Below are 26779 nucleotides of genomic sequence, written 5' to 3'. Positions count from 1 at the left end.
GGAAACATAATAAACAGGGGGGACCCACAAAAATGAACATCTGGGTCCAAGAACTGAGTCTCAAACACTCCACATATTAAACTCTTGTTTGTCTACAGTATGTACATCATACAGAGGCGTCAGTGTCTGTAAAAACTTCTTAACGAGCCTGTTTTTTTAATCAACCTTCTCCTCTTTAAATCAGTGTTTATGTCACATCAGTGATTTACAGATATCACATGAAGGACCACACCTTTCCCCCCCCCCCACACACATACACACTCTCATCAGCTTGCAATATATATAGCCTACCTGGAGGATTGCTATGGCAACAGGTTGCCAGTAGCGACGGGGGGGTTCCACCACATCTCGGGGATGAGCGGCGCGCGAGGACGAGAAGAGAAAAAAGAGAAGAAGAAGAAGAAGAAGAAGACAACAAGCAGCAGCAGCAGCAGCAGCAGAGGGTGAGGTCTGCCCGGCTCAGTCAGCTCAGACAGAAACACACAAAAACAACCACACAGGATTTTTTTTGTTGTTCTTCCTGTCATGAAGTGAGGAGCCCGGCGGCTCTGAGAGGACGCGTCCGCTCGACGGTGCTGTTGTTTCGGTTGAGGAAGAGAACAAGACACGTCGGTGATCCAGCGGAGAGATGGAGAGCCAGCGCTGACGGAGACCCCCGAGCCCCCCTCCCGAGAACAACAGGTTAGTGCTGGCGGACCCGGCCACTCTCACCTGCAGGCGGCTGCTGCACCTTTCACCTGTAGGGATTTTATTTTTATTGTCTGTTTGATGTTGTGCTGTCCAGGTGTGAGAGATTAAAAAAAAAAAAGGTTTTGGTGCATCCACGTGCGCGCTGAGGAGTCCAGCTGATCACACACCGGCTCGTCACAGTGAACTGCAGCACACTGATCATGTGCAGTTTATTCATTATTTTCTACTATTAATGTTCATTTAAATGGCGGCTTCTCATTTCGCAGTGAGTTGTTGCTGCGCTGCTGGAGCTGCGGGTGTGTCTCACCTTTGGAGCACAGTTGGATTAAATGCATCCTGAAGGAGCAGCACACGTATTAAACTTTATCAGCGTGACGATTCATATTATTTTACATTTATACGTTTATGAAATGCCTGTTTATGCTCATACTGACTAGAATGGCGTCATATTTGCACCTAAAGTAGCAATTTTATGGTATTCAGCCTCCTGTTCTCCATATGAAAATATGTAATTCTTTACATGATATTATTGGAAATGATGTTAGGAAGGAAAATGGTTAGAAAAAAAGGGAAATATAAGGCTTTAATGTTTTTATCGGCTCGGTTATGGGGTGTTTTTTCATTGCAGTTGTCAAAACGTGCTCAGTTTGACTGGTTTTTGTATTGAAATGTGAGAATTTGTTGGCTTATAATGATTCAAATGATACTTTGTCACATGCATAAACAGCTTGTGTGGAATTCCCTCTGAAACAGACTTAATATGAGATCAAAATGCTAAATAATATACATATATTTGTATTGTTTCACTGCACAGATGATTGTTGCATCTCCATTAAGGAGATTTACAGTCATTTTACTAATAGAGGACATTTTATATCATCGAATGATTGATAACTTGTTGATAAATGATCCATTAATTCACCTAAACCATTTCACTTCAACTCCTCTGACACACACACAAACATAGAAATGACAGTTTTCTAAATCTTGATCAGTTTTACTGGTTTTGTTATTGAAATGTGAACATGTGTTGGATTATGGATTCAACAACATGTGTGGAATTATCCATGAAAAAGACTCAGTAAGGGAGTTAATATAATAAATAAGATAAAGATGGACACAAACAGACTTCAAATGTACATTTAATCACATTTATGATCATTTGTTTGATGGTTTTAAGTGTTTTAGTGTTTAATATCGTGTGTGTTTACATTGTAAAAGCTCCTCAGTTACCGTTTGACAGTCGTCTCTGCAGTCATGTGACAGAACAGGTCATTTTGTGTAATGACATGATTGACAACTTGCTGGAAAATGGCGTCTAATAATTCCCCCTAAACCATTTCCTTTCACTTCACCTCCTCTGATCCACGCACACGAAATCTTTCTTATATGTTTTGGCTTATAAGGATTCAGAGATTCAGATACACAAACAATATGTGTGGAATTCCCTGTAACCTGTGAGATTTAGTATAATAAATAAGATAAAGATAGAAACAAATATGTGTAATATGTGAATACGTTTCATGTTTATGACCATTTGTTTTAGAGTTTTAATATGTTTTAGCGCCTGTTATCGTTCCTCAGTGGCCACTCAACAGTCGTCTTTGCAGTCAGGACCTTTTATGTCTTGAAATGCTGAGAAATAAAGTCGACTAATTCTCCCAAACCATTTAATTTCATCAGTCAGAGTCGCGAAACACACACTCGCACTCAGCCCTGCAGGTAACATCAACTTTTTAACATAATTGGCTCCATTTCTAATTCCGTCTCCGTGTTTGTATCACGCTCAGTGTTTAATGGCGCCGTTTCATCGTCCTCGCCGCAGCGACCGTCGATGATGACAAATAAAATAGCTTGTGCACTTACATAACGCTGGTCACCATCTGAAATCAGACATAGTGTATTTATTTTTCTCCCCTTAAACGCAGCTGCTGATGAGCGAGGCAGACAGGTGAACGTGTCGCTCTTCAAACGGTGCAGACCTTCCTTTTGAAACGGGAAGTGTTGCTCCCCTCTCTCTCTCTACAGTTGTCAGGGGAAGATTAAATGTGTAGCGTGTCTCTGTGCACGACTGTCAAGTAAAGCTCCAAACTCTGCGTACTTAGCCGTGGAGTCGCTGATGATGCAAATGTTGGGGAGTCTTTTGAAGTGCATTACATAACCCGCTAACAAACAGTGAGTGATTTCTGGCCTCGGAGTGCTAATGCCCCGTAACCTCACTGTGTCCTTGGAGGGCGAGATTATGATTTTGACAGTAAACGCTTATGGAAGACCAGCAGACAAAGAGAAAATGCCCGTTCCTTATCATTTTTTCACAACGAGGGCAATGAATCACTGCTGTGAAACATCATTTTTTTGAGTTTTAAGTGTGATGGATTACAGGCCGCTGATCAGCGAGGCAGGGCTGAAGGCTGCTCCCTCTCTTGTCTCTCTCCTGAGAGCTGCCTACAGAGGGTTTCTTTCATTTTTTATTTCTAAAGGCAGAAAGAGACAGCTCTCCTGCCCGTCCTGTCACTTCAAGCGGCCTCATAACATCCAGCCAGCCCCTCCCGTGCGATTGTCAGTCTGTATGACGGCCCTTCACGCTCGCAGAAGCGTGACCGAAGGACACAACACGAAGAGATTGGAGTTTGGGTTATGCAAACATCTCTCAGAGGCCACTGATGATCTGGTAACGAACTAATTGATCTGAAAGTGATAAATGGAGCCAATTAAGAAAGTTCTTCAACATTCGAGTGAAGCCAAGGACACGCTCAGCAGCTTGAGTGTTATTTTCTTCATCTTGGCTCCTTTTTAGTGATAAATCTTACTTACGCAGAAAAAACCCTGAAGATCTGGTGACGCAGCAGAGTTATAAACCTCCTGTTTGGAGATAAAAGCAATGAAAATTGCTTAGTTGTAATGTGCACTGTATTTCTACACGGCTATTTTTGGTTCAGTTTTGAGCTACTGTACTTATCATATATATGAGGATTCACGTTTTGTCAATACAATGCACAACCGTAAAGCACAACATGGTGCGTTTATACGGATGATTTGGTTGAGAAAAGCGTTTCAGAAAAGTTAAATCTGAGGGTTGTGAGAAGACGAGCAGAGAAACAGCCGTTTCTTCATCCCACCATTCTGTTTCAGGGTCTTTTCAAAGATATTCAAAGAAAACAAGGAAAACAAAAACACTGCTTTCGTTAAATCAGCCGCTATTAATAGAAGTCATTACTGTGTTTTACGTGATCACCAGCCAAAGAGTGGAAGGGAAACTCTGGTTTAGATAACTGCATCTGACCCTCATGTTGCAAGATTTCATCACAAATGATGTCAGTTGAGCAATTTGAGTAAAAAAAAAGCTGAATCTTTGAAAAATATCCATAATTTTAAGTATTATCTTAGTATTTGTTATGTCCACATTTTGCTTGAAAATGACAGCATGCACTTGAGCTGGCATGGACTCCACAAATTTGTATGAAAACCTGTAATCCCAGTGTGATTGTTCCACAAACTGGTCCACTTCAGGTTGTTCTTGCAAAGCTTTGTGTCAAACCACGCTTGGATAACACAAGTCATCAGATTTTGCACAAACTTGTGGAGTCCATGCCACCTCAGGTGCATGGTGTCAACTGAAATGTATCTGACTTAAGTTGTTAAACTGCTATTATCACTGGAAATCAAAAAAAAGAAAACTGCATCCCACTCAAAACAAATGCACAACAGAACATTTTACCTGTAGCGGTCTCAGACTTCTGGACCCGGCTGTATTTATGTATCGCGTGAGACAAAAAGGACGCTCAACAGTCCTGCTGGCTGTATCTGGATTGATGAATCCTCCCCCTCCTGCCTGCAACCCTTTTTATAGAACAGACAAGCCCACGATCTTTTCCAAATTCAATGTATTGTTCCTCTTTTAGCCAGAACAAATGATCCACGCAGAAAGCCCCAAGCTGCTCTTCTTGTTCAAACTACATTTCACCACATTTTGGTAAAATGGAATCGTTTTGTGAGAAAATTTCGTCCACTGCTAATGAGAACACTGCCAAGGCAACTAAACTGACTAACCTGACTGAACCACCTGTTGAAGTATTTACTGAGCTGAGCTTCATGTGTCATTACACCTTTAATTAATCATAATCACATTAATTACTTTCATTTATGTAATAACTAAGTCATTGTGCGTTGACTTCTGCAATCTAATCATAACTTAATCCAACTAATTTAACCAAATCCTACCGAGCTAAGTTAACATACTAATCATGCACTGGATGAAACAAGAACTGAACCCACATTTTTGAATTTAAAGGTGTTTTTTGTATGCCTTTAGCTCAGTGTGACCAAGAGCTACTGCAAATCTATTTCAGGCAAATCTATTAACCCGCCAGGCTGGACTGAGGCAAAAGCTGTTAACCTGCCGTTTCCCCGAATTTCTGGGTAATCGTATGTTTTTCTTACTGTCAGCGAGTCCCATTAAAAGGATCACTACGCACCTACAACAGCTGTTCTGTGTGGTTTTAAGAAAATGTTACTCAAACATGAGTAAACACTGCATTTGTCTGGGACTATTTTTAACTCTGGATTGATACACATTTGCTGCTCTAGTGAGTATTTTTTTGGCAGCGGGACAGTTTATGTGTGCCTGACTCAAAAAAATATACTGGAGTGTTTGTGTTGCGGTAATGAAGGAACACATCACTCAAGTGCAACGGCAAGGCTCAATGATGTGTTTTTTAATAGTTTTTGGACAACAATGGAGCTCTGTGGCACAGACGGATACACAGACGAGACTTATTAGTATTAGTAGCAGAAATCCATCTTTTGATTTTGTCTGTTCATGGGATCGGTTGACGGTAGGACAAATACAGAATATCTCTGGCCTTTTCCTCAAACCACAAACCACAGATTATCACTCTACTTGAGGGGGGCACACAAAGAGTAACTAATGATTAAGTAATAAGTCATTAATGAGTCTACTTAGTAACTACTCAGTATTATGTTTCACTTTACTTGAGGGGGCATACAAAGAGTACTTAATGATTAAGTAATAATTAGTTAATGAGTCTACTTAGTAACTAATAAGTGAGGGGACACACAAAGAGTACCTAATGATTAAGTAATAATTAGTTAATGTGTCTACTTAGTAACAAATAAGTATTAAGTATCACTACTTGAGGGGGACACACATAGAGTAACTAATGATTAAGTAATGAGTCATTAATGAGTCTATTTAGTAACTGCTCAGTATTATTTTACTACTTGAGGGGGTCACAAAAGGAGTAATTAATGATTAAGTAATAAGTAGTTAATGAGTCTACTTAGTAACCACTCAGTATTATGTTTCACTTTACTTGAGGGGGCACACAAACAGTAACTAATGATTAAGTAATAAGTCATTAATCAGTCTACTTAGTAACTAATAAGTATTAAGTATCACTACTTGAAGAGGGCACACAAAGAGTAATTAATGATTAAGTAACAAGTCATTAATGAGTCTACTTAGTATCTACTCAGTATTATGTTTCACTTAACTTGAGGGGGCATACAAAGAGTAACTAATGATTAAGTAATTATTAGTTAATGAGTCTACTTAGTAACTAATAAGTATTAAGTATCACTACTTGAGGGGGGCACACATAGAGTAACCAATGATTAAGTAATGAGTCATTAATGAGTCTAATAAGTAACTGCTCAGTATTATTTTACTACTTGAGGGGGGCACAAAAAGAGTCATTAATGATTAAGTAATAAGTAGTTAATGAGTCTACTTAGTAACCACTCAGTATTATGTCATTTTAATTGAGGGGGCACACAAACAGTAACTAATGATTAAGTAATAAGTCATTAATGAGTCAACTTAGTAACTACTCAGTATTATGTTTCACTTTACTTGAGGGGGCACACAAACAGTAACTAATGATTAAGTAATAAGTCATTAATGAGTCTACTTAGTAACTACTCAGTATTATGTTTCACTTTACTTGAGGGGGCATACAAAGAGCAACTAATGATTAGGTAATAAGTAGTTAATGAGTCTGCTTAGTAACTAATAAGTATTATGTTTCACTTTACTTGAGGGGGCACACAAAGAGTAACTAATGATTAAGTAATAAGTAGTTAATAAGTCTGCTTAGTAACTAATAAGTATTATGTTTCACTTTACTTGAGGGGGCACACAAACAGTAACTAATGATTAAGTATTTAGTGATAAGTCTACTTAGTAACTGCTCAGTATTATGCCATTACTTAAGGGGGGCACATAAAGAGTGACTAATGATTAAGTAATAAGTAATTAATCAGTTGACGTAGTAACTACTTGTCATTGTCACTCTACTTGAAGGGGAGGCACTAAAAGAGTAACGAATGATTAAGTAATAAGTCGTTAAAGACTGTCCTTAGTAACTCCTCAATATTATGTTTCATTTTACTTGAAGAGGCATAAAGAGCTACTTCTTATGAAGTGATTTGTGATCAATGAGTCGTTACTAGTTCGTGCCACCCAGCAGCTGGATCATAGTTAATCAGCAGGAATTAAAGAAGAACGCACTCAGCATGTTCACAGATACTTAAACAAATTAAACAAATTATTATAACCTACTGGCTCATTAATAAAGTATCTGCTAGTCACTTCTCTGGTACTTCACTATCATCAACAATTCATCATCAAATCGTTCTTGATGAATTCTTTGCATGTTCCTTCCAGCTTTGTGAGAGAACAATTTCCCCATTTTCCTGGTTTGTTATCCATTCTTAAAATGAAACGGTGACACGGACTTTGGTTTGCAGATACAGATTGGTTGCATTTCAATTTAATTTGTTGAAGTCAGGGTCTGAATTTTCAAACAGCAGGCTGTGTTTTTAATGAAAACAGTGACAGGCCTGCCTTCAGTGTTGCCGCCAATAAATGTCGTATAACTAAAACTCCAAAGTGCCATTTCAAACCTCCTGAGCAGCAGAAATTCAAGGCCAAAGGAGTCCCCGGAGCCTTCTTAACTCACAGAACGGGCTTTTTGCCTGGAGTTCCGAAAATAAACCAATCTGAGCGTCACTTTGTTCTGGTCCAGAAACACATTTTGTTTTGTTCCTCTCCTCTGTTGTGTCACTTTTTCTGTTCCTACGATTACATTAGGTTGACAAATTGGTTTTTCTGTTTCATCTGTCAAACCGCAGAGGACACGATCTCCACTATAATCCGTCTGTTTGGATTCTCTCGCAGGTTCTTATCCGCTGAGCCCATCTTCCACTCCAAAATCTTTAAGCAACCGTCAAAGAGCTGGAGCCGAGACGATCAAGCATGGATGTGCCCAGGATGGCTGAGGGCCTCTTCAGCAGCACGCTGTCCTCGTCGGGCGGCGGCCATCACGTGCCTTCGTACCTGACGTTGGAGCAGAAGGCGGCGTTCGTCTTCGTGTTGCTGCTCTTCATCTTCCTGGCCCTGCTCATCGTACGCTGTTTTCGCATCCTGCTGGACCCGTACCGCAGCATGCCCTCATCCAACTGGACAGACCACACTGAGAAGGACACGTTTGATTACCGCATCGTCTGAGGAGTCCTGCGGGTGCACAAATTGGAGAAAAAAAATTAGAAATAAAAAACTAATTTGATGCTAAAATAAAAAAAAAAAACCCTCTAATGACCGGTGATTCATCAGGAAAACAACAGCTTTCAGGAAATCTTCTGAAAGTTTGGACTGAGAGGAATTTCGACAGCTCGTCGGCTAATCAGAGTTCAACAGCTTCTCCCTGCCAAATCAGAATATTCTCAACTATAACACGACAACCAGAACTATGCTATGAAGATTATCGATCAAACCACAAACTACCATGAAGTCCAAGTGTTGCACCAGAGCCACTTACCCATGACTCCCCCTCCCCCCGGCATCAGTTCTCTTGTGGACTACCTCGTTCCTCCTCCATCTCATGTGTGGAAGACTTTTCTCACATCTCACACAGGGTTCAACATCTTTCAAGGGTCCAAGCCAGTTGGATAATAACAGTGTTTACATCTTATCATGTTTACGTCGTTAGATTTTTATTGATAATGTAGACAATCAGTGTTTAAAACAGCTAGTAAAAATAAGACTTTGCAGAGTAAATAGTCGAGGTTTGTTGAGGTCCTTGTTTTTTTAGCGTATTTTGTCTTCATTTGTGGACAAACACGAATTAGAGGTTCCGAGAGACTTCGTGTGACTGATGTGATATGAGAGGAATTTAATGCCTTATGTCTTTGTGAGATATTCTGCGGTGGTCATTTCCTTCTAGGCAGTTAGATAAGACTTGTTTCAAGGCTTAGGCAATCACAGAGAAGGATTTAGTTGTGGAAAAAAAGTCCCTTTAATGTTCTGGAGAGGTCTTGACAGATAGAAGCCAGCAGTGAGTAACTGTAACTGTTCTGTGTGTGTGATAAAAAAAATACAATTTGTCCTTTCAGTCTCGGAGGGAAGTGCGGTGTCCACGTCTTTAGATGTCAGCAACCAAAAGAGGTATTGAAGAAAAACAAAAGTTTACTGTGCTGTACCGTGTGCCTAATTTGAAAAAAAAAAAAACTAAACGAAACAAACTAAAGTTTAGATTGATGTTTTAGGAAAAAGCGAAAGAAAATGGGTTTCATGAATTTTTGTCTTTAAATGTTTTTAGTTTTTTCGTGTGTGTTGTGCCCACTTAAAGGAACTAAAACAGCATTTTACTGCCTGCAGTTGGTATATTGACAGTTGGTATGCCAGATCTGCAGAGTGTTGGTGTTGAAGATGACGCATTTTCACATCGAACCCTTTATGAACTGATGTTGTGGCTCTTTCGTTGGGCAAATTTTTCAACTGTGCGCCTTATAGTGTAGATTGTTTACAGTATCGTAGGTAGCGGAGACACTGGGAAATCAGCCAATCACTGATGCGACTGTGTCTTTGCACTTCACGGAGATGTCATACAACCTGTTCAAAAGAAAAACAAACCCTTCCCTGCTCTTGTTCCTGCCGGGACGGGATGTGAACTCTGACCCTTTCGACGACATGTGATGTTCTTGTGATCTGCCGTGGCCTTTTCCTACCTATCGCAGATTTTGCGATGTTGTGCTGAGGTGATGTGTTCCCCTTTTATTATTTCTTTTCCGCATGTATTTCCTGCTGCTCTCCGTGCATGATAAATGGTGAAGTGCTTTAATCCTGATGTTGTAGCTGTGGGTCAGTCGCTCAAGCAGCTATTTCCTGTCTGTACTGGAGCCTTTTTTGTTTTCAATCTGTTTTTTCGCCTGGAGCCGACATTCTTTTTGTAATAAAAACGATCAGAGTGAACAACCGCCTTTTTAATGTGTTTTATTTTATTAGGTTCATTCACCGGGTGGTAAAAGTGGCAGGTGTTAAAGAGAAACAAAAAATGGATGAGAACTGAGAAAAAAATGGTTCTTCCAAAAAAAAAAAAAAAAACACACACTGCCCTTTTCAAGGCGGCCATATGTGCCGGAGGCCCGATATATTCTTTTCCTGTTTTATCAGCGGCTGGCAGTCGTAGCCGGCAGGTGTCTCGATTGGTTTTCTGTGAACCCAGACACTTTGTCTGGCTACACACACACACACACATTAGTCTCCAGGCTCCAGGCCGAGGCTGCTCTTTGAGCCGAGACCCTCCAGAACGCCATGCAGAATAACAATCTGCCTGACACCGACGCTGAATATGTTGATATGCAATCATCTGCTGCACGCCTCCCTGAGACACCTGCTTCATTTCTCACATTGAAGCAGAACGTGGGACCGATCGACCTCTGAATTCTGTTTTGCGAGAGAATCTGTTGTGTGTTACTTAATAATTCTGCTGATATCAGACATCCACAGGTTTTTTTTTTCTTTTCTTTTTTTTCTCCCCCATTTTTTTAGGGAGGGCCGTGAGCTGAAGCGGATCAGAATTTTAAATGCGAGCTGATCCCACAGAGGAGAAATGTGCAGTCTGCGCTTTCTGGATTATTATGTAACAGAGACAACCTACGTCTTTACCGAACCCTTTCTAAAAAAGTCTAAATAGTGGTGTGGATGCCATCCTCGGCTGATAACGGCTGCGATGTGGAAGCAGAACTAAACATGCATCATTTGTTGAGAAAGCTGCTCCTCGCTCGGTGCATGCTGGCACAGAGGAAAGGCAGCGCGTTACACAAGCAGCTGTGAGTAGTGAAGACAATCGTCTGGGAGGTAGGAAACACAAGCGAGGAGTGATTAGACATCCTTCATTTGACGAGAACGACACCATCCAGTCCTCCTGAAACCATTGCCTATCCAGAAATAGTTTTGTTTTTCTCTAAATATCACCTCAGACGTTTGAAACTCTGATCATTCCGAGCGATAACCAAAATAGAAACAAATCACTTTTTGGGAATTGAAAGCTTTCATTTTCTCTTACTGAAATCTCATTAGCTCCTGCCAAACAAAGATTATAATCCAATCTAAACACGTTGTTACACTGCCAGAGGGAGCGGCAGCCGGGAACATTAACCATTATGGATCAATATCGCAGTCATGCTTTATGCAACATGACTCATATTAAAAGAAAGACACTCATAATTGAATTATTTTCATTCTCTGCTGCGCACGCTCAAACGCCTTATACTGAATTTACTCCCTTTCCAAATGCCCCATTTCACTATTCAGCCTCCAGTTAATTTAATGGTCTCTGAGCATGTTGGAATGGACCGTTCCCTCTGTGAGTGTGAGTAGCTGTGCGTGAGGATATGAGAGGAACTACTGATATGTGTATAATTGATTTTTTAGCAGTGATTCCTCTTATTCCCGAGAGCCGGTGACGTTTACAAAAGTCTGCCGCCCGTTTCAGTGACGAATCGCGGGAGACTTCAGGGAACATTGGCACCAAAGAAAAGCTGATTGCCAGCATTGTTCAAGAGCGCTTCAAGTCTGCAGCCTTCAGAGGAAATATTAGATTGCTTTGTGTCTTTGTGTTTTAATATGCAGCGCGCCGTGCGTAAAGGTTTCTGCAAAATAAAAGGGAAATGAATCGACAGTTTTGATCATTTTTGATTCATTTTGACAAAAATGCTTGATATTTGTGGGTTCCAGCTTTTTTATTTTGAGGTTTTGCTGCTTTTATCTGACTTTAGTTCACTGCAAATTAATTAATTATGGGTTATAATACAAGTGTTTTACATGGGGTGGGTGCAATATTTGGCATGTGGAATTTATCGTTGTGACTGAAACAGCTAGTGCTGTTTTGTGTTATGTAGTTTATTTACTGCATGTTGGAGTGCGCAGCATTTCAGTCCAAGACAAATTTCCCAACAGGGACAATAAAGTATATCGTATATAGGCGGTTGGTATAGTCTTTGTTTTAAGTTTGATGGATTGGTTTGTGTAAGGGGGTATTTCAAATCCCCCCCTGTGAAAACAAACCAAGAAGGCAAGAGTCGGGTACAGCTGCATTTTAAGAGCTGATTCTAAAAGGACATCACTGATTCTACTAGCCGTTCTCCTCAGGCAGGACCTTCTGGGCCTCGGGCCCTAACAGATGAGGTGCTGTCACTCCTGGTCCCTGTGGGGCGGCCCGAGGGCCCCCGCCAGGTGATTTCAGGCTAGGTGAGTGCTCACACGACCTTCAAAGCGCCTGTAACATAGCGAGGACTCGGGCCATGTAGTGCCTTTTAAAGCTAAAATGTGAGATCCGTTCTGAAAATTACAGGCAGCCTGTGTGAGGAGGATGAAACAGGGTCGATGTGATCCGTCTCCTTCGTTTGGAGCTGGTCTGTCAGATTCATGTCAGCCACAATCTGCTTTAGTCCTTAAAGTGTGAAGACAGCTGCTGCAGAACACACATCACATCAAACAGCAGCACCGCCTCCCACTGAGCCGGGCTGTGCCCACATTTCAAGGGTTTTACGAGTGCAACGATATTTTTTCACCGCACTGCCCGACTGCTGGTCACTGGGAGCTGCCCAGTATAATGACAGTCATTACTGGTGACCACTGGAGAGATTCAGTGGCGCAGCTGGAGGATAAATACTTCCACTGGCTGCTGCACAAAATAATGTGGACAATTTACATAAACGACTGCATAAATTCACATGCAGATATTAACTAGCTAGTGTTTGGATTTTTATAAACATGATGCCAATTAGAAATTAAAACACAGCATTATTATGTAAGTGGAAAGAGATAAGTCTGTGTTTTGGATCTATTCAACTCCATTTAATACTGATTTCCCAAACAGAATGTTCTGCATTCACAAAGAAGGTCTGACTTTAGATTAAAGCTGCTACAAAGAACTTTTCTTTGTGTTGATAAAAGCGGTATGAGCACGACCGCCTCACTACTAAAGATCTTGACCACGACTATTAATCTTTTTTAAGTAGGTATGTAGGATTAATAACTGTAATATGACGATGGTGAAACAAAGTAATCCGAGTTTTCGTCTAACAGGGCGTTGAAGCCAGTTTGACATGGTGGTCAGATGATGTAATTACAGCATTAAATACGGGACCCAAAAATACTTTTTCCGATGAACTTGGATAGTGAGAGAAACATCTGTTAAATACATTTATATGAGCATCACAACCCCAGTGAAATGGGTCTCACCTGTTTATGTAGGTCATATAGCGGCATAAGTAATTGAGTTAAAAATTCCGTGTAGTACATTTAAACCTAGAGGGATACTTGATCTTTTATTTGAAGTGGGGTTTTTTTGTTTAGTTTTTTTTTTTGCAAAGAAATGACAGAGGAGATTATTCCCTCCTGCTTCAGCTTCAGGGATCGGAAGACTTTCACGACACCGATTAAAAATGGTTAAATTCAGAGCAACAGATGTGATGCGGTGAAATCTTTAATTAAAAACAGTCACTGTGAGAAACATCACTGACAACCGATATTGAGCTTTGACGACGGGAGACAACAAGTGTCAATGTGACAAAACTAACCATCCTGAATGCGACAAGAAATGATAGAGTGGTGAACTTAAATGAAAATACGGCTACAAAATGCTTTTAACTCCAACTTGTTTCACAGAATTGGCATTTCATTTCCCCCTGACAGACTCTGCAGTCTTAAAAGATTGGTGATGCGAGTCGATAATGTATTTCTTTGTATTTACCTTCTAAAGCGATGATTCAGCAGGCTTCTGATGAAGATGCCTCAAAATTGATTTCATGTATAATGACACAGATTATACGCAAGACTTTATCAGACCAGTCCCGCATAATGTGACAATTACTGTCGTGGCACAGTGCACCAGCGTCTGTAGTCTGCAGTACATCTTTCACACCTCCGACTGTAAACACGCTCTCTCTTATAAATCATCTTTGAGCTCTGCATGTTCGGCCATCACAACAACGAGCTCAGCTCCAGATCGCATGTTTCGTTGCTCCGGCTGGTTGCAGGTCCGTCCAGCGGCCTCCAGAGGCATTTAGGCTCGGGCCCCTTCATATTTCCCTTTGGAAATCTAAAATGAACTGAGAGGTTCCAAACTCATTTGCATTTGCAAATTGGCGTGGCGATGGCAGGCTATTCTAAAACCGATTTAAAAGTCAGTTTTCCTGCTCCTGAATGTTTGCCTCCTCACACAGGCCGCCTGACTAAAGTCCTTGGGTGCGAATAAAATGTCCCCAAATGTCACCTGACAGTTTCAATAAGGAGCGTATGGATGTGTGAATAAATAACCCCATTCCAAATCATGTAACACTGTTGACTGCAGTTGCTTTTCTCCCCTTAACCAAATGTTTTTTTGGCTCAAGATCCTGAACCTGCTCCCTAAATGTATTCTGTGAGAATTGTCTCTTTTGCTGCCATGTTTAAAGGTTGAATAATGATCACATTGTATCTGCAGTCTGCACAGAGTAAGAGCCATTTTGGGAGACATTTTTCACCTGCTTTTAGTTCTTTTTTCACCATAATAGTAAAAAGAACTGGATGAATGGTGGCTTAGCAGTTAAAGAGGCTTCTCTATAAACATAAAGGTCACAAGTCTGATTTACCAGAAAAGATAAGCTGTATCCATCAACTGCCGTGCATTCTGTATAAGAGTCCTTGAGCCCGACACCGAGCTCCTATCTGCTCGCTGTAGGTCACCCTGGATAAGAGAGCATGAAGTGCTCTTACTGTAATTGCTTCATGATTATTTTTGTCCGTATTGTGCACCTTCATTGAGGCACAGTGGCACATCACAGTCTGAGGGCCCTCATCACCGATCGGGTCGGGAAGAAGGACGTAAACACAAAGTACACAGATTGATTCATAAAAATAGATATAAGATTAACCGTGGGTCTTTTTTTTTTTAACACAAAAGTAAATTTGGTCGAGCTGTTACTGTAGAAGAGTTGGTAGGTTGAAGTAAACAAAGTCTAGTGATGCTAACTGATGTAGTTGTGACTTAATGTACTGTAACAAGAGAATGTGACATGAAATGTAACTCTTAATTTTCCTTTTCCCCCAAAAACACCTAAGTTGGAATAAGGTATTTGCCACATTCACACATGTGCGTTACTGTGAGACGTTCTCATGTGTCTGATCCCCTTTTTCCTCCCATCACATATAAACCCTCTTTCAATAAGCAGCTTTTTGCCACTTGCAGTAAAATTTATTCAGGATTTGTTCTAAGGTTTTTACACGAGTCGTGTTTGAATCCAAGAGGCAAGTGAACTGCAATGTCATCCAGAGGTTGCCGGAACGTGTCCCAGCAGGTATAAATAAGAGACTCTTTGTGTAATTCCAGCACCTCTGTTTTGTTTGAATTCCCCTACAGTGTCACAGCAAAGTCTGCAGAATTTCAACAATGTTACCAACTGATTGCGGACGTGTATCTCGTGTTAATTTCTGTTATAATCCTGCTGTTTTTAAATCAGTTTTTGTGACGTCAATGCATCCCTGTCCTCAGTTAGGTCCTGGTGTGTACTGGAGAGCAGTGATAGCCCACTCACTCTGCTGCCCCTGCAGGGTGACGATGAACCGCTCTCCCGGGGATTCTGGCTGCAGCCTGCCATGTTGGTCCGTCACTCCGGTAATGACCTTCCGCCCACCGTCGCCCACCACATTCTGAACACTCGACCTAGCAGCTGTCTTGCCTGAAGGCAACAGTTGGCTTGCATGGTTAGATAACAGCTGCCGCCATCGTCTACTCCCGATAATATGCTGCTGTACAAAAGAAGTACAGAATGTTTCACAACAAATAAAAGTTTTACACGTTGAGATTTTAATGTGCATGGCTGGATGAAATGAAAGGAACGAATGGATGGATCTTGATTGTTGTTCTACAACTGCCTGCCATTTTGTTTCTGTTCTAGATGGCGGCGTTCACTCCAGGTGTTGCTTGTTTGTTGTCAGATGTGATTATACGTCTCTGGAGATAACACAGTGAGTCTCCAGAGATTTAGTTTTTTTCCCCCCCCCCACCTGCACAAATTTGAATTTCACGTCCCTTCCATCTGCTCTTGATTCATCAATTCTGTCTCTTCATTTCTGCACTTAATCACTGCACCTTAACACAAGTGATGAATGCGTGTGCGGTCTTGTCTTGGTGGTGGTGATCAGTTCTGACGGGTTGAGTAGCCCACCTGCCGGGATGATGAAGTGGGAATCTGAGTTCATATTTATCTGGTTTCGGATGCCGTCCTGTGCAAACACACAACAAAAGCTTTTGAATTCTGTCGCAGTAAAGAATAATTTACAAAGTGATATACTGCACAAGAGAGTCCAAAACAAACACGAACATAACCCTCGATTAACTGATTTTGTTTTTACTCGGGCACAGCAGGAACAAGCTGTAAACACAACTAACTTGACTTACGATCACCTTCTAAGTTGGTTAACCTGTACTCAAACAATTGTTTATAGATCTTAGCAGTAAAGGAGCAGCATTAGCATTCATCTGGGGATGAGTTTTTGTCCAACACTATCTCTGTTTTGAAAAACATCCCAATCTTCGGCTTTTCAGTTCTCCACTTTGTTCACCAGCTAGTTGTGGTGCTGAGCAGATAGTGTGCAGTTGGCTTTCGGCGCTTCCACTGAAAACAACTGCCTGCAGAAGCCAAAAACCAAAGCAAGAAAGTAAGAGAGGATGAGAGGTTTAAAGTTGGATGCTGCAACACACCAAAACAATTAGCTGTCAGACACAAAAATGCACAATAAAGTGGTCGGGAACCATCTAATAATAATTACCCGTGGGTTCGTCAGTATGTGTGACACCTTTAACAACATAAATAGTCACGTGATACATTATTATTAACACCACATCTTATCTGAAAAATCTTTCCTTCGTTTAGTAAATCACCGCTTGGTCTTCACTGTAGATCTGAATTTAAGAGCTAAAATCTAAATCCTAATTTTTCATCACTTACACGGACATTTAAATGCCCTTCTGAGGGAGAACGTGGCATATAATAAAGTTTCTCATCTCTTATTACGTTTTAGATTAATGTGTCATCCAATTAAAAAGTGACATAAAGGCATAAAATGAAACACTGGAAGGCTTTGATGTGTAAAGTACGACCCTATTGTTTCCGTTTTCATCGGTCTGTAACTGACATCAAAGGTTTACACACAAGATAACAGAACAGTCATCTGCTGTTAGTGTCTTTAGCTGACACCACTGCAGTTTATCAGCATTACGTAACTGGAAAATGACACTTTTAGCCGCTAATTTCTTTCTATTAGAAAGAGTCACAGCCAAACAGTTTTAGCCCCGGAGAGCTGCAGGTGTGAGAGTCATTTATGGTGAGACGTTCCCATTTTTTCGGCTCAAAGCGATCAAGCAGTTAATGGTGGATAAAATATGACGGCTGCAGCAGGTTTCAAACAAATAGATCGTTTCATTATTTAGCCACTGACGATTCATTCTCAGAGCTGTTGGGCACCTTGTGGCATCTGCAGTGATTTCAAACAAAGGAAGACGTTTTTATCTGCACAGACTTAATGACAGAGAGAAAACAATGTCATTATTTTCTGGGTGGGAAACAAACATTTGTTCATGTGTTCCATTTTCGTCTCGCTTCTCACCTCATCAGAGCACAGCGGTAAGTTATCGTGTTGCACTAACGGTGATTCATCCCTTTCTAATTCTGACGTCAGGGGAGCGTTTTCACACTCGTGGCTGTGGTGGGTGTACATGTTTCATAAACACGTGTCACTGCACTTCTGTACGGGTCAACCAGCTGCTTTTGCTCAAGGCCCTACTATCTGTATCCTGGCTAGTTGAAGAGTCATGACCGGGGAGGGGAGTTATCTAACGCTAACTACAACCGCCTACGTAGCACCTGAAGGCCCACACACACACACCTCTCTTATATAAACCCTATGGAGGAGAGCATGTGGGCCTATTATAATCTCATTTTTCTGAAATACTGCATCTGCTCATTTCAACATAATCCTCAAACACAGTTCTGTTATTTCAATTATTAGTGTGGATCCTGTTTGCGCTCAAAGACGAGGTCCTAATCCCATCGTGTGTGAAATGGTGTCTAAATACGGGTGTTGTGGTAAGAAGTGTTTGCAACATGGCTGTCTGGCAGAGAGAGGCTGCATGGCCACTGAAACCATAGCAACGCCGGGGAAAGTCCGACCGGAGCTTCGCGAGTCGCACTTAGAAAACATCAAACGTATGTTTGAAATCACAGGGGTGCCGTGCAAACATGTCGGCGCCTGCAGTCTCACACTTTCGTCTTCTTATTTTCTTTTGACTTTTCTCCTCCTCTTTTGGTTAATCTCCCAGCTGCCTCCCCCCTTTTTCTCCCATTCTCTCCCCTCCCTTTGAGGAGCGCTCTGCTCTCCCCCCCTAATCTCTGTCCATCTCCCTCCCTCCCTGCCTGCCTCGCTCACAAGCCCCTCATTCATCCATCCATGTCTCCTTGTCTTCCCCGCCTTCATCTATCTGTCCATCTCTCTCGCCGCCTCTCCTCCCCCGTTTTTCATTTTTACCTGCATTGGCTGAAATCTGCTGGGTCATTTTCTGTCTTTTCCTCCCCGAGTGTCTCCCGTTCTCTTATCTTGTTTAATAACCTCGCAACAACGTGTTTGGTGTTTGAGAAACTGAGCTGACCCGACTTGACTCGTCTCTGCTTCTCTGTCCTCCTCCCTGCATGCCTCACCCTTCTTTTCCCCTCTCAATTGTCTGTCCTTCTATATCTATTTTTCCCTGTCATCAATTTCTCCTCCCTTTCATCCTCTCCCTCCCTTCATCATCTTCGTGGTGTCTCTTTCTCTTTCCCCTCTCTCTCTCTTTCTGTCTTCATCCATCCTCGTCTCCCCACCCTTCATCCGTCTGTCTCACTCTGACATCTGATTCATCTTTGCCCCTTTTTTGTTTTTCTCTCAACTCTGTCTGTCTCTCTCTCTCCCCTAGTGTGTCCCCCCACCATCCGTCCGTCCACCTGTAGCAGTATCATCAGCTCAGTGTTGCTGGTATCCATGGCGATGTCCAAAGGCGTCTCGTGGAACTTGCTGAGGCAGTCGATGTCTGCTTCGTACCTCAGCGGGAGCTCGGCCACCTCCCTGTGGCTGCGCTGAGCCACCCGGTGCAGCGCTGTCATCTTCGGCATGTCTTTAGCATTGATGTTGGCGCCATTCTGCACAGATGCAGTGCGCCCCCCAGTGGCCAGAGATGGAAAGGAAAAAAACACAGAAGAGAGGGAGACGGAGGGAGGTGATGAAAACAGATGTCTGTGATCAGGCACGTCTGAAAGGTAAGGTGGAGTGAACACAATATAATAATGTTGAAAACGGTGTTAGACGTTGAAAAATGTAATTTAGAGCAGATGTTGAAGTCTCTCAAACATCCAATATCAGACAAGCTTCACATGTTTTTATGTCTCCAACTAGAAAACTGTTTGATGGCTGTTTGCTGCACGTATAAATGATTTCAAACACTCAAACCAGGGTCACCCATAACACATGTATACATTATTTAGGATATGGTACAATATAATATCACACAGTATGCGGCCAAAAGTATGTGGACACATGTCTGAGGCTGTTTTTTCATGTCGTTTACTTCCACTTCAGATATTCTTAATTCAACAACAAACGGTCGTATTTCAGACCACACTTCACCTCCAACTTTATATAAACAGTTTGTTTTTGGTGTCTTTCATGTTTTAACAAGACTGTATGCTCCCACATACAAAGCCAGGTCCACAGAGACATTTTTTTCCAGTTTGGTGTAGAGGAATAACTGTGCGGATTTGCAAGTGGTTGCGGGCGTGGTTCAGGTGTGAGAACCAGCAAGAGAAGTGACTGTTTGAATACAACAATGGCGGCTCCCAAAGAGGGTAGCGCAAAAATGGCAATGAAGCCTTTTTTTGATGGGAAAGATGTTTTCACTCTTCTCCCGACTGACTTTGGTTGTTTTAACCGCTGGCTCCTGCTGTTGTTCTCACTGGTTGAAGCTACCACGTGATAAGCAGTGATAGGTAGATTGTTTGTCCAATCACATGCCAAGTATTATTTGAAAACAGTTTCAAGTGGCACCTTTCAAGGAGTGGCAGATTTTGGGAGGAACTCCTTCAAGATAAACTGGAAAAGGCCAGATCTTCTCACCCGACATTGGAGTTGGACCTCATGATGCTGTTGTGGTTGAATAACAGCAGATTCCTGCGGCCTGAGTCCAAAATGTTAGTGTAATGTTTGGGTGTCCATATATTTTTGGCATTGTCAGGCTTATGTCTAGAATATTGTTGTAGTATCAATGTAGTACATGACAGTATACAACCGTAAAACCACGCGATATTATCACATTGACCAGTTTACATGAGAACGCTCTGCAGAGAGTAAAACAAAAACTTAAATGACGTCTTTTCTTTTGATCTATTAAAATCATATTGTGTCTCACAATAGCTCAGAATCAATCACCTTTACAAAGTGAAAAACATTCATGTAACATGTAACATGATCTTCTTCATTCACATTCACCGAGCAGATGTCTCTTCTCACCCGCACTAACAGGTCCACCGCGATGGAGTGAACCTCTGAAGCGGCCGTGCGAAGAGGGGTCTTATTCACCTTGGTTCCTGATTACAGCAGCACCTCTGCAGAGGAGCGATGACCTTACTGGGCAGCAATGTGCAGTGATGACAAGCTCAGCTGAAGGAGAGAAAGAGGAGAAAGAGGGAACAAAATGTGTAAAGGAGAACTGGAGGTGATGAGATCTGTGAAATGATTTTTCATCATCTTTATCCCGTTTCACTTTACATGAGGTCCCAAAGTTTGTACTCCCACAGTTCAACACCATCAAGTCTGGATCCTGCTGAGTTCAGACAGCTTATATTCAATGTTTGAGGCACACTCGATACTCGTTATTGAAAAAAATGATTAAGTGAATCTCTATCATCTTCAGGTCAGAAAGCTCAAATCCTTGACTTTAGCACTAATTTATGTAAGTTTGAGGCTGCTGCTGAGTGAGTAACTGATACCAAAGACGACTGGATGAAGAGCATTAAAAGAGAAGTTACATAGTATTGGACTTCATAAAGTTGGAGAACTCTTGAGAGAATGACATAAAACAGAATAGTTTAAAATCCAGCAGACAGCAGTTATCCTAACATTTAGTCCGTTATACCAGTCATGCTCACTTCCCATAATGCAATTCAATAGCTTCTTTTGAGACACACTTTCTGCCTGGTTAACACTCACATTTTCAAACTGTGTTAAAAATCAGTAGTTTTAACACAAGCCAGGATATCTTCACTGATGTAATTTGAGTAATTAACCACCTCCAGAGCCACATATTATAAAACAACTTACTGTTACTGTTACAATTACTTTAAAATGTAATAAAACTGGAGGTTAAAAAGTAGTAAAAACTCCTCTACAGTACATCTACGTCTCTACGTCTGCTCAGGACATGTGCAATTTTCCACAAACACAAACTGCCAGCGAAGAAAAACTCTCACATTAGTTTCTTTCTGTGTAATTACGACTGATGCAGGAGTTTGTCAAAAGCTTTGAGGTCCCCCCCGTCCTCCGCATCATACATTACCACACACACGACAGCTAATCCACCAATGTTGACACGCTGGGTTAATAGAAATCTGAATTATCATCTGTCATATTCACACAGTCAGCTTTGCTTTGGAAACGAGTGACAAATCTGTTTCATTTCATCAATGATTGATAACGAATTCATACATATAAATGAAGTTGTAGTTGTAAAAAATTCAAGAGGTGAAAGCTCCTATTTCTGCCCACATTTTAAAATGCAGACGTCATGTGAACGTGGCATGAATTCACCAAATCACGTGCTCTTTAATGCTGCTGATACTCATTTTACGTATGTTTCTAAAAATGTGCCACACTGTGACGGATGGATGACAGAACTCCTGCTCTTAAATTAATCTCGACACCCTTCCATTTGTTACCTGTCCTCGTATAGTAGATACAGGTGGCATTACGGAAGAGAGAGTTCAATGAATTTGCATTAGTGATGTACACAGAGCCCGTGAGCAGTAAATTATAAATGAATGTTATATATAGATATGATAATAAGAGTCAGAGGAGATGCCTGTGGAATTTTGATGTGGACTTGTGTGTTTTAAAATAACACAAAATAAAATGTGAAAAACAATTATTTTACATTCTTGTATTAGGTACATAGAGGCAATAATATATAATACAGTCAATAGACATAGAATGATCTGTGCTTGTAGAAAAGCTCAGAAAAGCACCGTCAGTTTGGAAGGGCCAGTTAATGAAGGGCATCTATCTCCATAATCGATTAATTATTAATCACTTGAGTCATTTTTCAGCTTCGCAGGTTTGAGGATGTGCTGCTTTTGTTTTTCTTACTTGACTGTAAATGAATATTTTAAAGCTTAGGACTGCTGGTCAGACAACATGTGACATTTTATGACATAACCTTGAGCTTGAATTTTCTTCGCTGTTTTCAGATATTTTGTAGACCGAATGATCAATAGATAACACAAGAAAATGATCGGCAGGTTCGTGAAGTTTATATAATGTGCTAATTTGTCTTGAAGCATTGCAACACAGCAAACTTGAGCTGCTGCTACAGGCAATTTAGTTTGTTTTATCTTCCTTCAAAAGTGATAAAGCAGAAGCGATGTCCTGTGCGTGTACAGAAAGTGTATACAGAAAGTGTCTCGTCAATTTTCCTCTTGCTCCTTCTTGTCTTTTGATCTCAATATGAGGCCTCAGCGTTTCTGTCACACTGTCACTGCCAAGTTCAACGCGACAATAATAGCCGACAATCTCCGTTTCCTGGAAGCAGGCGAGCATTCACACTCATCTCATAATGGATTAGTTGGAAGATTATTCCATAATTAACCCATATCAACCTCACCCAGTCTGTGGCGAGCAGAGCCTCATTGGTCATCAGAGCCCTGACATCATCATCCTGTCCAGTTCCATGCTGCTGCCCAGGATACGCCAGTGACATCTGCTGGCAGGTAGGAGAAACACTAAGATGAGACAACAGTCCAGACAAGGAGGAACATTTGGACTGATCTAAGTTACATACAATCCATGTATTGTTCTTTTTGTTGAAATGATATTATCCATCCACCGTTTTATTACAGGTTTCGTCTTAAGTTTAGCTTTAAGTTTGCACTTCAGAAAATCATGATTTAATATCTTCTCTCAGTTTATCGGGACTGTAACACTGAAACTATAGACAGATAATTAGCAGTTCAGCAGTTAGTGGTCTGCTCGGCAAACCTGGTTATCATTCTTAGTTACAGGTTAGATTGACCGGAGTTCAGTTATCCTGCATTGTAGTGGCTCAGGCTTGTGTGAACCGACCAACCAGAGCAGACTTAGGCCCCAACTCAAAACCCACAGGGAGTCAGTGCAGTGATTTAAATAACACATTAAACCAGAACTGAGACAAACACACTGAATACATTCTGTGCAGACTACGATGAGGCTGCATACTGTGTGTTTAACTACTCTAGCTGCTCAAAATGACCTTCTAGATGCTGACATACTAACATACTGAGATATTATTAAACACAACACAGGGAGCCTGTTAGCTAACTGTGCTGTACTCTGATAACGATGCTAACAAGTTAACATTACACAACACGATAATGGCGTCACGCTAACACTCTCCAACAGACACACGCGTAAGCTAACATGTAAACCTGTCTGTAAAAACACGATGATTAAATGTCTCAGACCTCTTTATAACCTCATTATAGTGTCAGTACCCAGTTCTGACAATTAGTGGTGCGAGCTGAGGCAGAACCTGTAAACTTTCTAGACTAAAAAGCTTTTTGGATTAATTCCAAGTCAAATGTTCTCTATTATAATCGAAAGTAATCCGTTTTTAAAACAAGATTTCCTTAAGATTTATTTAAATATCTTCAAACAAATAAAACCTCACCTGACTTTACTGAGTTTGCAAGTTTACTGATGTACAGTGGCACCATTCAGACACATGCTTTACGTAAATATACATCTCAAATAATACAATCTGTATTCTTAATTCAGTTTGTGAATCCAGCGATTTGTCTTCTGCAATAAAAAATAAATAAATTTTAAACTGTAAATCCCTTTTTAATCTGAACAATTTATCGATGGATTAATATTTTCATTTATAATTCCTCATTTTATTACTCTTCAAAACATCAAACAATGACACATTTATTATAATAATATAGAAAACTTTGTAATTTAGTCTATTTTAGACTAATGATTTATTTTATTAATGCCTATATTTATTGAGCAATTAGTTAAATGCTTGATTACTATTTTACGTGACAATTGTGGTCTGTCTGTGAAAGACAAAATGGCCGACAGCCATGGACATTAGACTGACCCTAAGTCGTATTCAGTAACTACAAAATACTTATTAAAAACAAAGAAGGGGAACATTAATATTTGACAGGAGTTTCTGCCTTGATGAATGACAGAATGTTTGTGAGTTTGCTTAACACCTCCTGCCCGTATTAAAACACAGAAACTCTTATTGCAAAATTTTACATTGTGAGTGAAGGGAGATTCTGAATGAATTGATGTGGATTGGGAATGATGAAGGAACAACAGCGAGAGTCAAGAAAACTGATTCTGTTTGTTCTCCTCCAGACATTTAGGCTGAAATTGAACATGGCAGCTTCTGAGGGTCGGTGGCGCTCTTGTGTTTACAGCCGAGAGTGTGAGTCTGTTTGCAAGCAGCACAACACTTCCTAGTGATTTGATAGAAAACATTTGACAACACCAGGCTTGTAAAATAAGTTTGACTGATTTATTGCTTCATCACAGACGGACAGAAACCAAAGCAGTCTATTTTGTTGAGGATGTTCAGGAGTCTCACAGCCTGAGGACAGAAGCTACGTCAGCGGTTCCTTCTGGTTCTGTTAGTCTTTTCAGTATTCTTTGAGCTCTGAGCAGACACCTCACCTCTCCTGTCACTGATGCTCTGTGGATGGATCACCTGCTGCAGAGCCTTCCTGTCCTGGGCCGAGTACCAACCAGACAACATTCAGTCAGTCCATAAAACTTGATTACAGGAAATCAGGATTCAGTTCAGGAAACCCACACAAAGTGCCCACACTTTCAGCTCCTGGTTGCTCTCGTTCAGGAGAAACAAACAGTGACCATCAGGACTCTGCAGATATATCAGCCATGTTTGATCCCCCTCGTAAAGTACAGGTGAAAGAAACTCACACTTTCCCTTCAGGCTCCTGTGGCGGCTCGTCTCCATCGTTTGGCTCGTCTCGCTCGTCTTGGTGATTCGTCCTTTCAACCGTCCATCACCTGCAAGATGAGAAAGAAGAGCAGTGGTAGTTTCATGCCTCTTTGTGCAGGTTTTGTGGGGATTTTGAGGACGTTTTTAGTGAATTTGTGGAAGTTTGAGTATATATATGAAATGTTTGTATATTTGTGGAAGTTTTTAGTGAGTTTGTGAAGTTTTGTGGAGTTTTTATGTGTATTTGTGAAGATTTTTAGTCTTTTTTGGGAGATTTTGAGTGTATTTGTGGAAGTTTTGTGTGTTTTTGCGGAAGTTTTGTGTTTATTTGTGGAGGTTTTGAGTGTATCTGTAAAAAGCATTCAACATGTGTATGCACTGAGAGCCACAACATTACAACCAGTGACAGGTGAAATAAATAACATTCATCATTGTGTTCCAATGCCATGTTCGGCTGTGAAACCATGAGTCCTAGCATTCATGTGGATGTCTCTTTGACAAACACCAGTCACCCAAACACAGCTGCAGACCGAGTACACCCCCTCATGGCAGCAGCACTCCTTGATGGCAGTGCCCCCCCAGCAGGACAACGCGCCTGCAACACTGCAAAAACTGCTCAGGAACGACCCGAGGAACGTGGGAAAGAGCTCAAGGTGTCAACCTGGCCTCCAGATTCCCCAGATCTCAATCCAACTGAGTTTCCACTGGATGCAGTCAGAGCCAAGAACGATCCACGGGGGCCCCAACATGGATGGGAGTTGGTTCTGGCACATCCAATACATGCTCAACTGTATTGGGATCTGGAGAATGAGGAGGCCAGTTTGACACCTTGGGTTCTTTGCCATGAGGGGGTGTAGTTGGTCTGAACGGTGTTTAGGTGGGTGGTGTTTGTCAAAGAGGCTCCACAGAAATGACAGAACTCAAAGTTTCCCAGCAGAACATTTGATTGTAACAAGATGATTAATGCTCACTTCACTTGTCAGTTGTTTTAATATTGTGGCTGAACAGTGGAGATATACGTGTTAAATAAAATAGAATTATATCATTTATATTATATATAAATGAGATCAAATAAATGCAGGCGTTCTGAACAGACAGGCTGTTTATATTCCCTCTCAGTAAACAAAAAACATGTAAAATACCACTAAATTTAAAGAGTAGTGTCCCAACAGAGACACTATAGTGGCTTCTACCAACCCAAACTGTCGGTATTCAACGACCTGTGAATGAGACTCGACTACCCTCTAGAATCATTTACTGATCCTAGAGTATTAATGAACAGCAACTGACAAATCTCACACTTTCTGCCTTTAATTTTTGCACCTCCACTGCACTGACCTGGCTGGACCAGGTGTCTCTCCTCTCCAGGTCTGATCATCATACAGGTCAGAGCTGTTCCACCTGAAGCTGAAGACACGTCCCACTGTTCACCTGGAGAGAGGAGGAAGTACTTTAATATAACATGATGACTACATGCATATGTGTGTGTGTTTGCA

At 41.2% G+C, this 26779-nt stretch overlaps 1 protein-coding gene and 1 long non-coding RNA gene across 5 annotated transcripts; one reads left to right on the top strand and one right to left on the bottom strand.

Moving 5' to 3' along the window:
• Positions 1-381: 381 nt before the first annotated feature.
• On the top strand, positions 382-9965 carry LOC115567991 (cortexin-3). The gene is made up of 2 exons (XM_030394978.1): positions 382-681; positions 7889-9965. Exon 2 carries the CDS (start codon positions 7967-7969, stop codon positions 8216-8218), a length of 252 nt encoding a protein of 83 aa, XP_030250838.1. The 5' UTR covers positions 382-681; positions 7889-7966; the 3' UTR covers positions 8219-9965.
• Positions 5383-25111, bottom strand: LOC115567992 (uncharacterized). 4 transcript variants are annotated; one of them, XR_003981310.1, is made up of 7 exons: positions 24995-25111; positions 22938-23033; positions 20573-20722; positions 18563-19319; positions 16128-16667; positions 15571-15784; positions 5383-8224 (listed from the first exon to the last, which is right to left on the bottom strand). It is a non-coding gene; the product is annotated as an uncharacterized LOC115567992 (long non-coding RNA). The 4 variants fall into 4 exon arrangements; XR_003981311.1 differs by having other exon boundaries at positions 15571-15781; XR_003981313.1 differs by having other exon boundaries at positions 16128-16261.
• Positions 25112-26779: the final 1668 nt, after the last annotated feature.

The sequence above is a fragment of the Sparus aurata genome, chromosome 17 (assembly GCF_900880675.1).
Source record: "Sparus aurata chromosome 17, fSpaAur1.1, whole genome shotgun sequence".
Taxonomy (NCBI): Eukaryota; Metazoa; Chordata; class Actinopteri; order Spariformes; family Sparidae; genus Sparus; species Sparus aurata.
The sequence above is the reverse complement of the archived record's forward strand: the minus strand, read 5'-3'. Positions and strand labels throughout refer to the sequence as shown.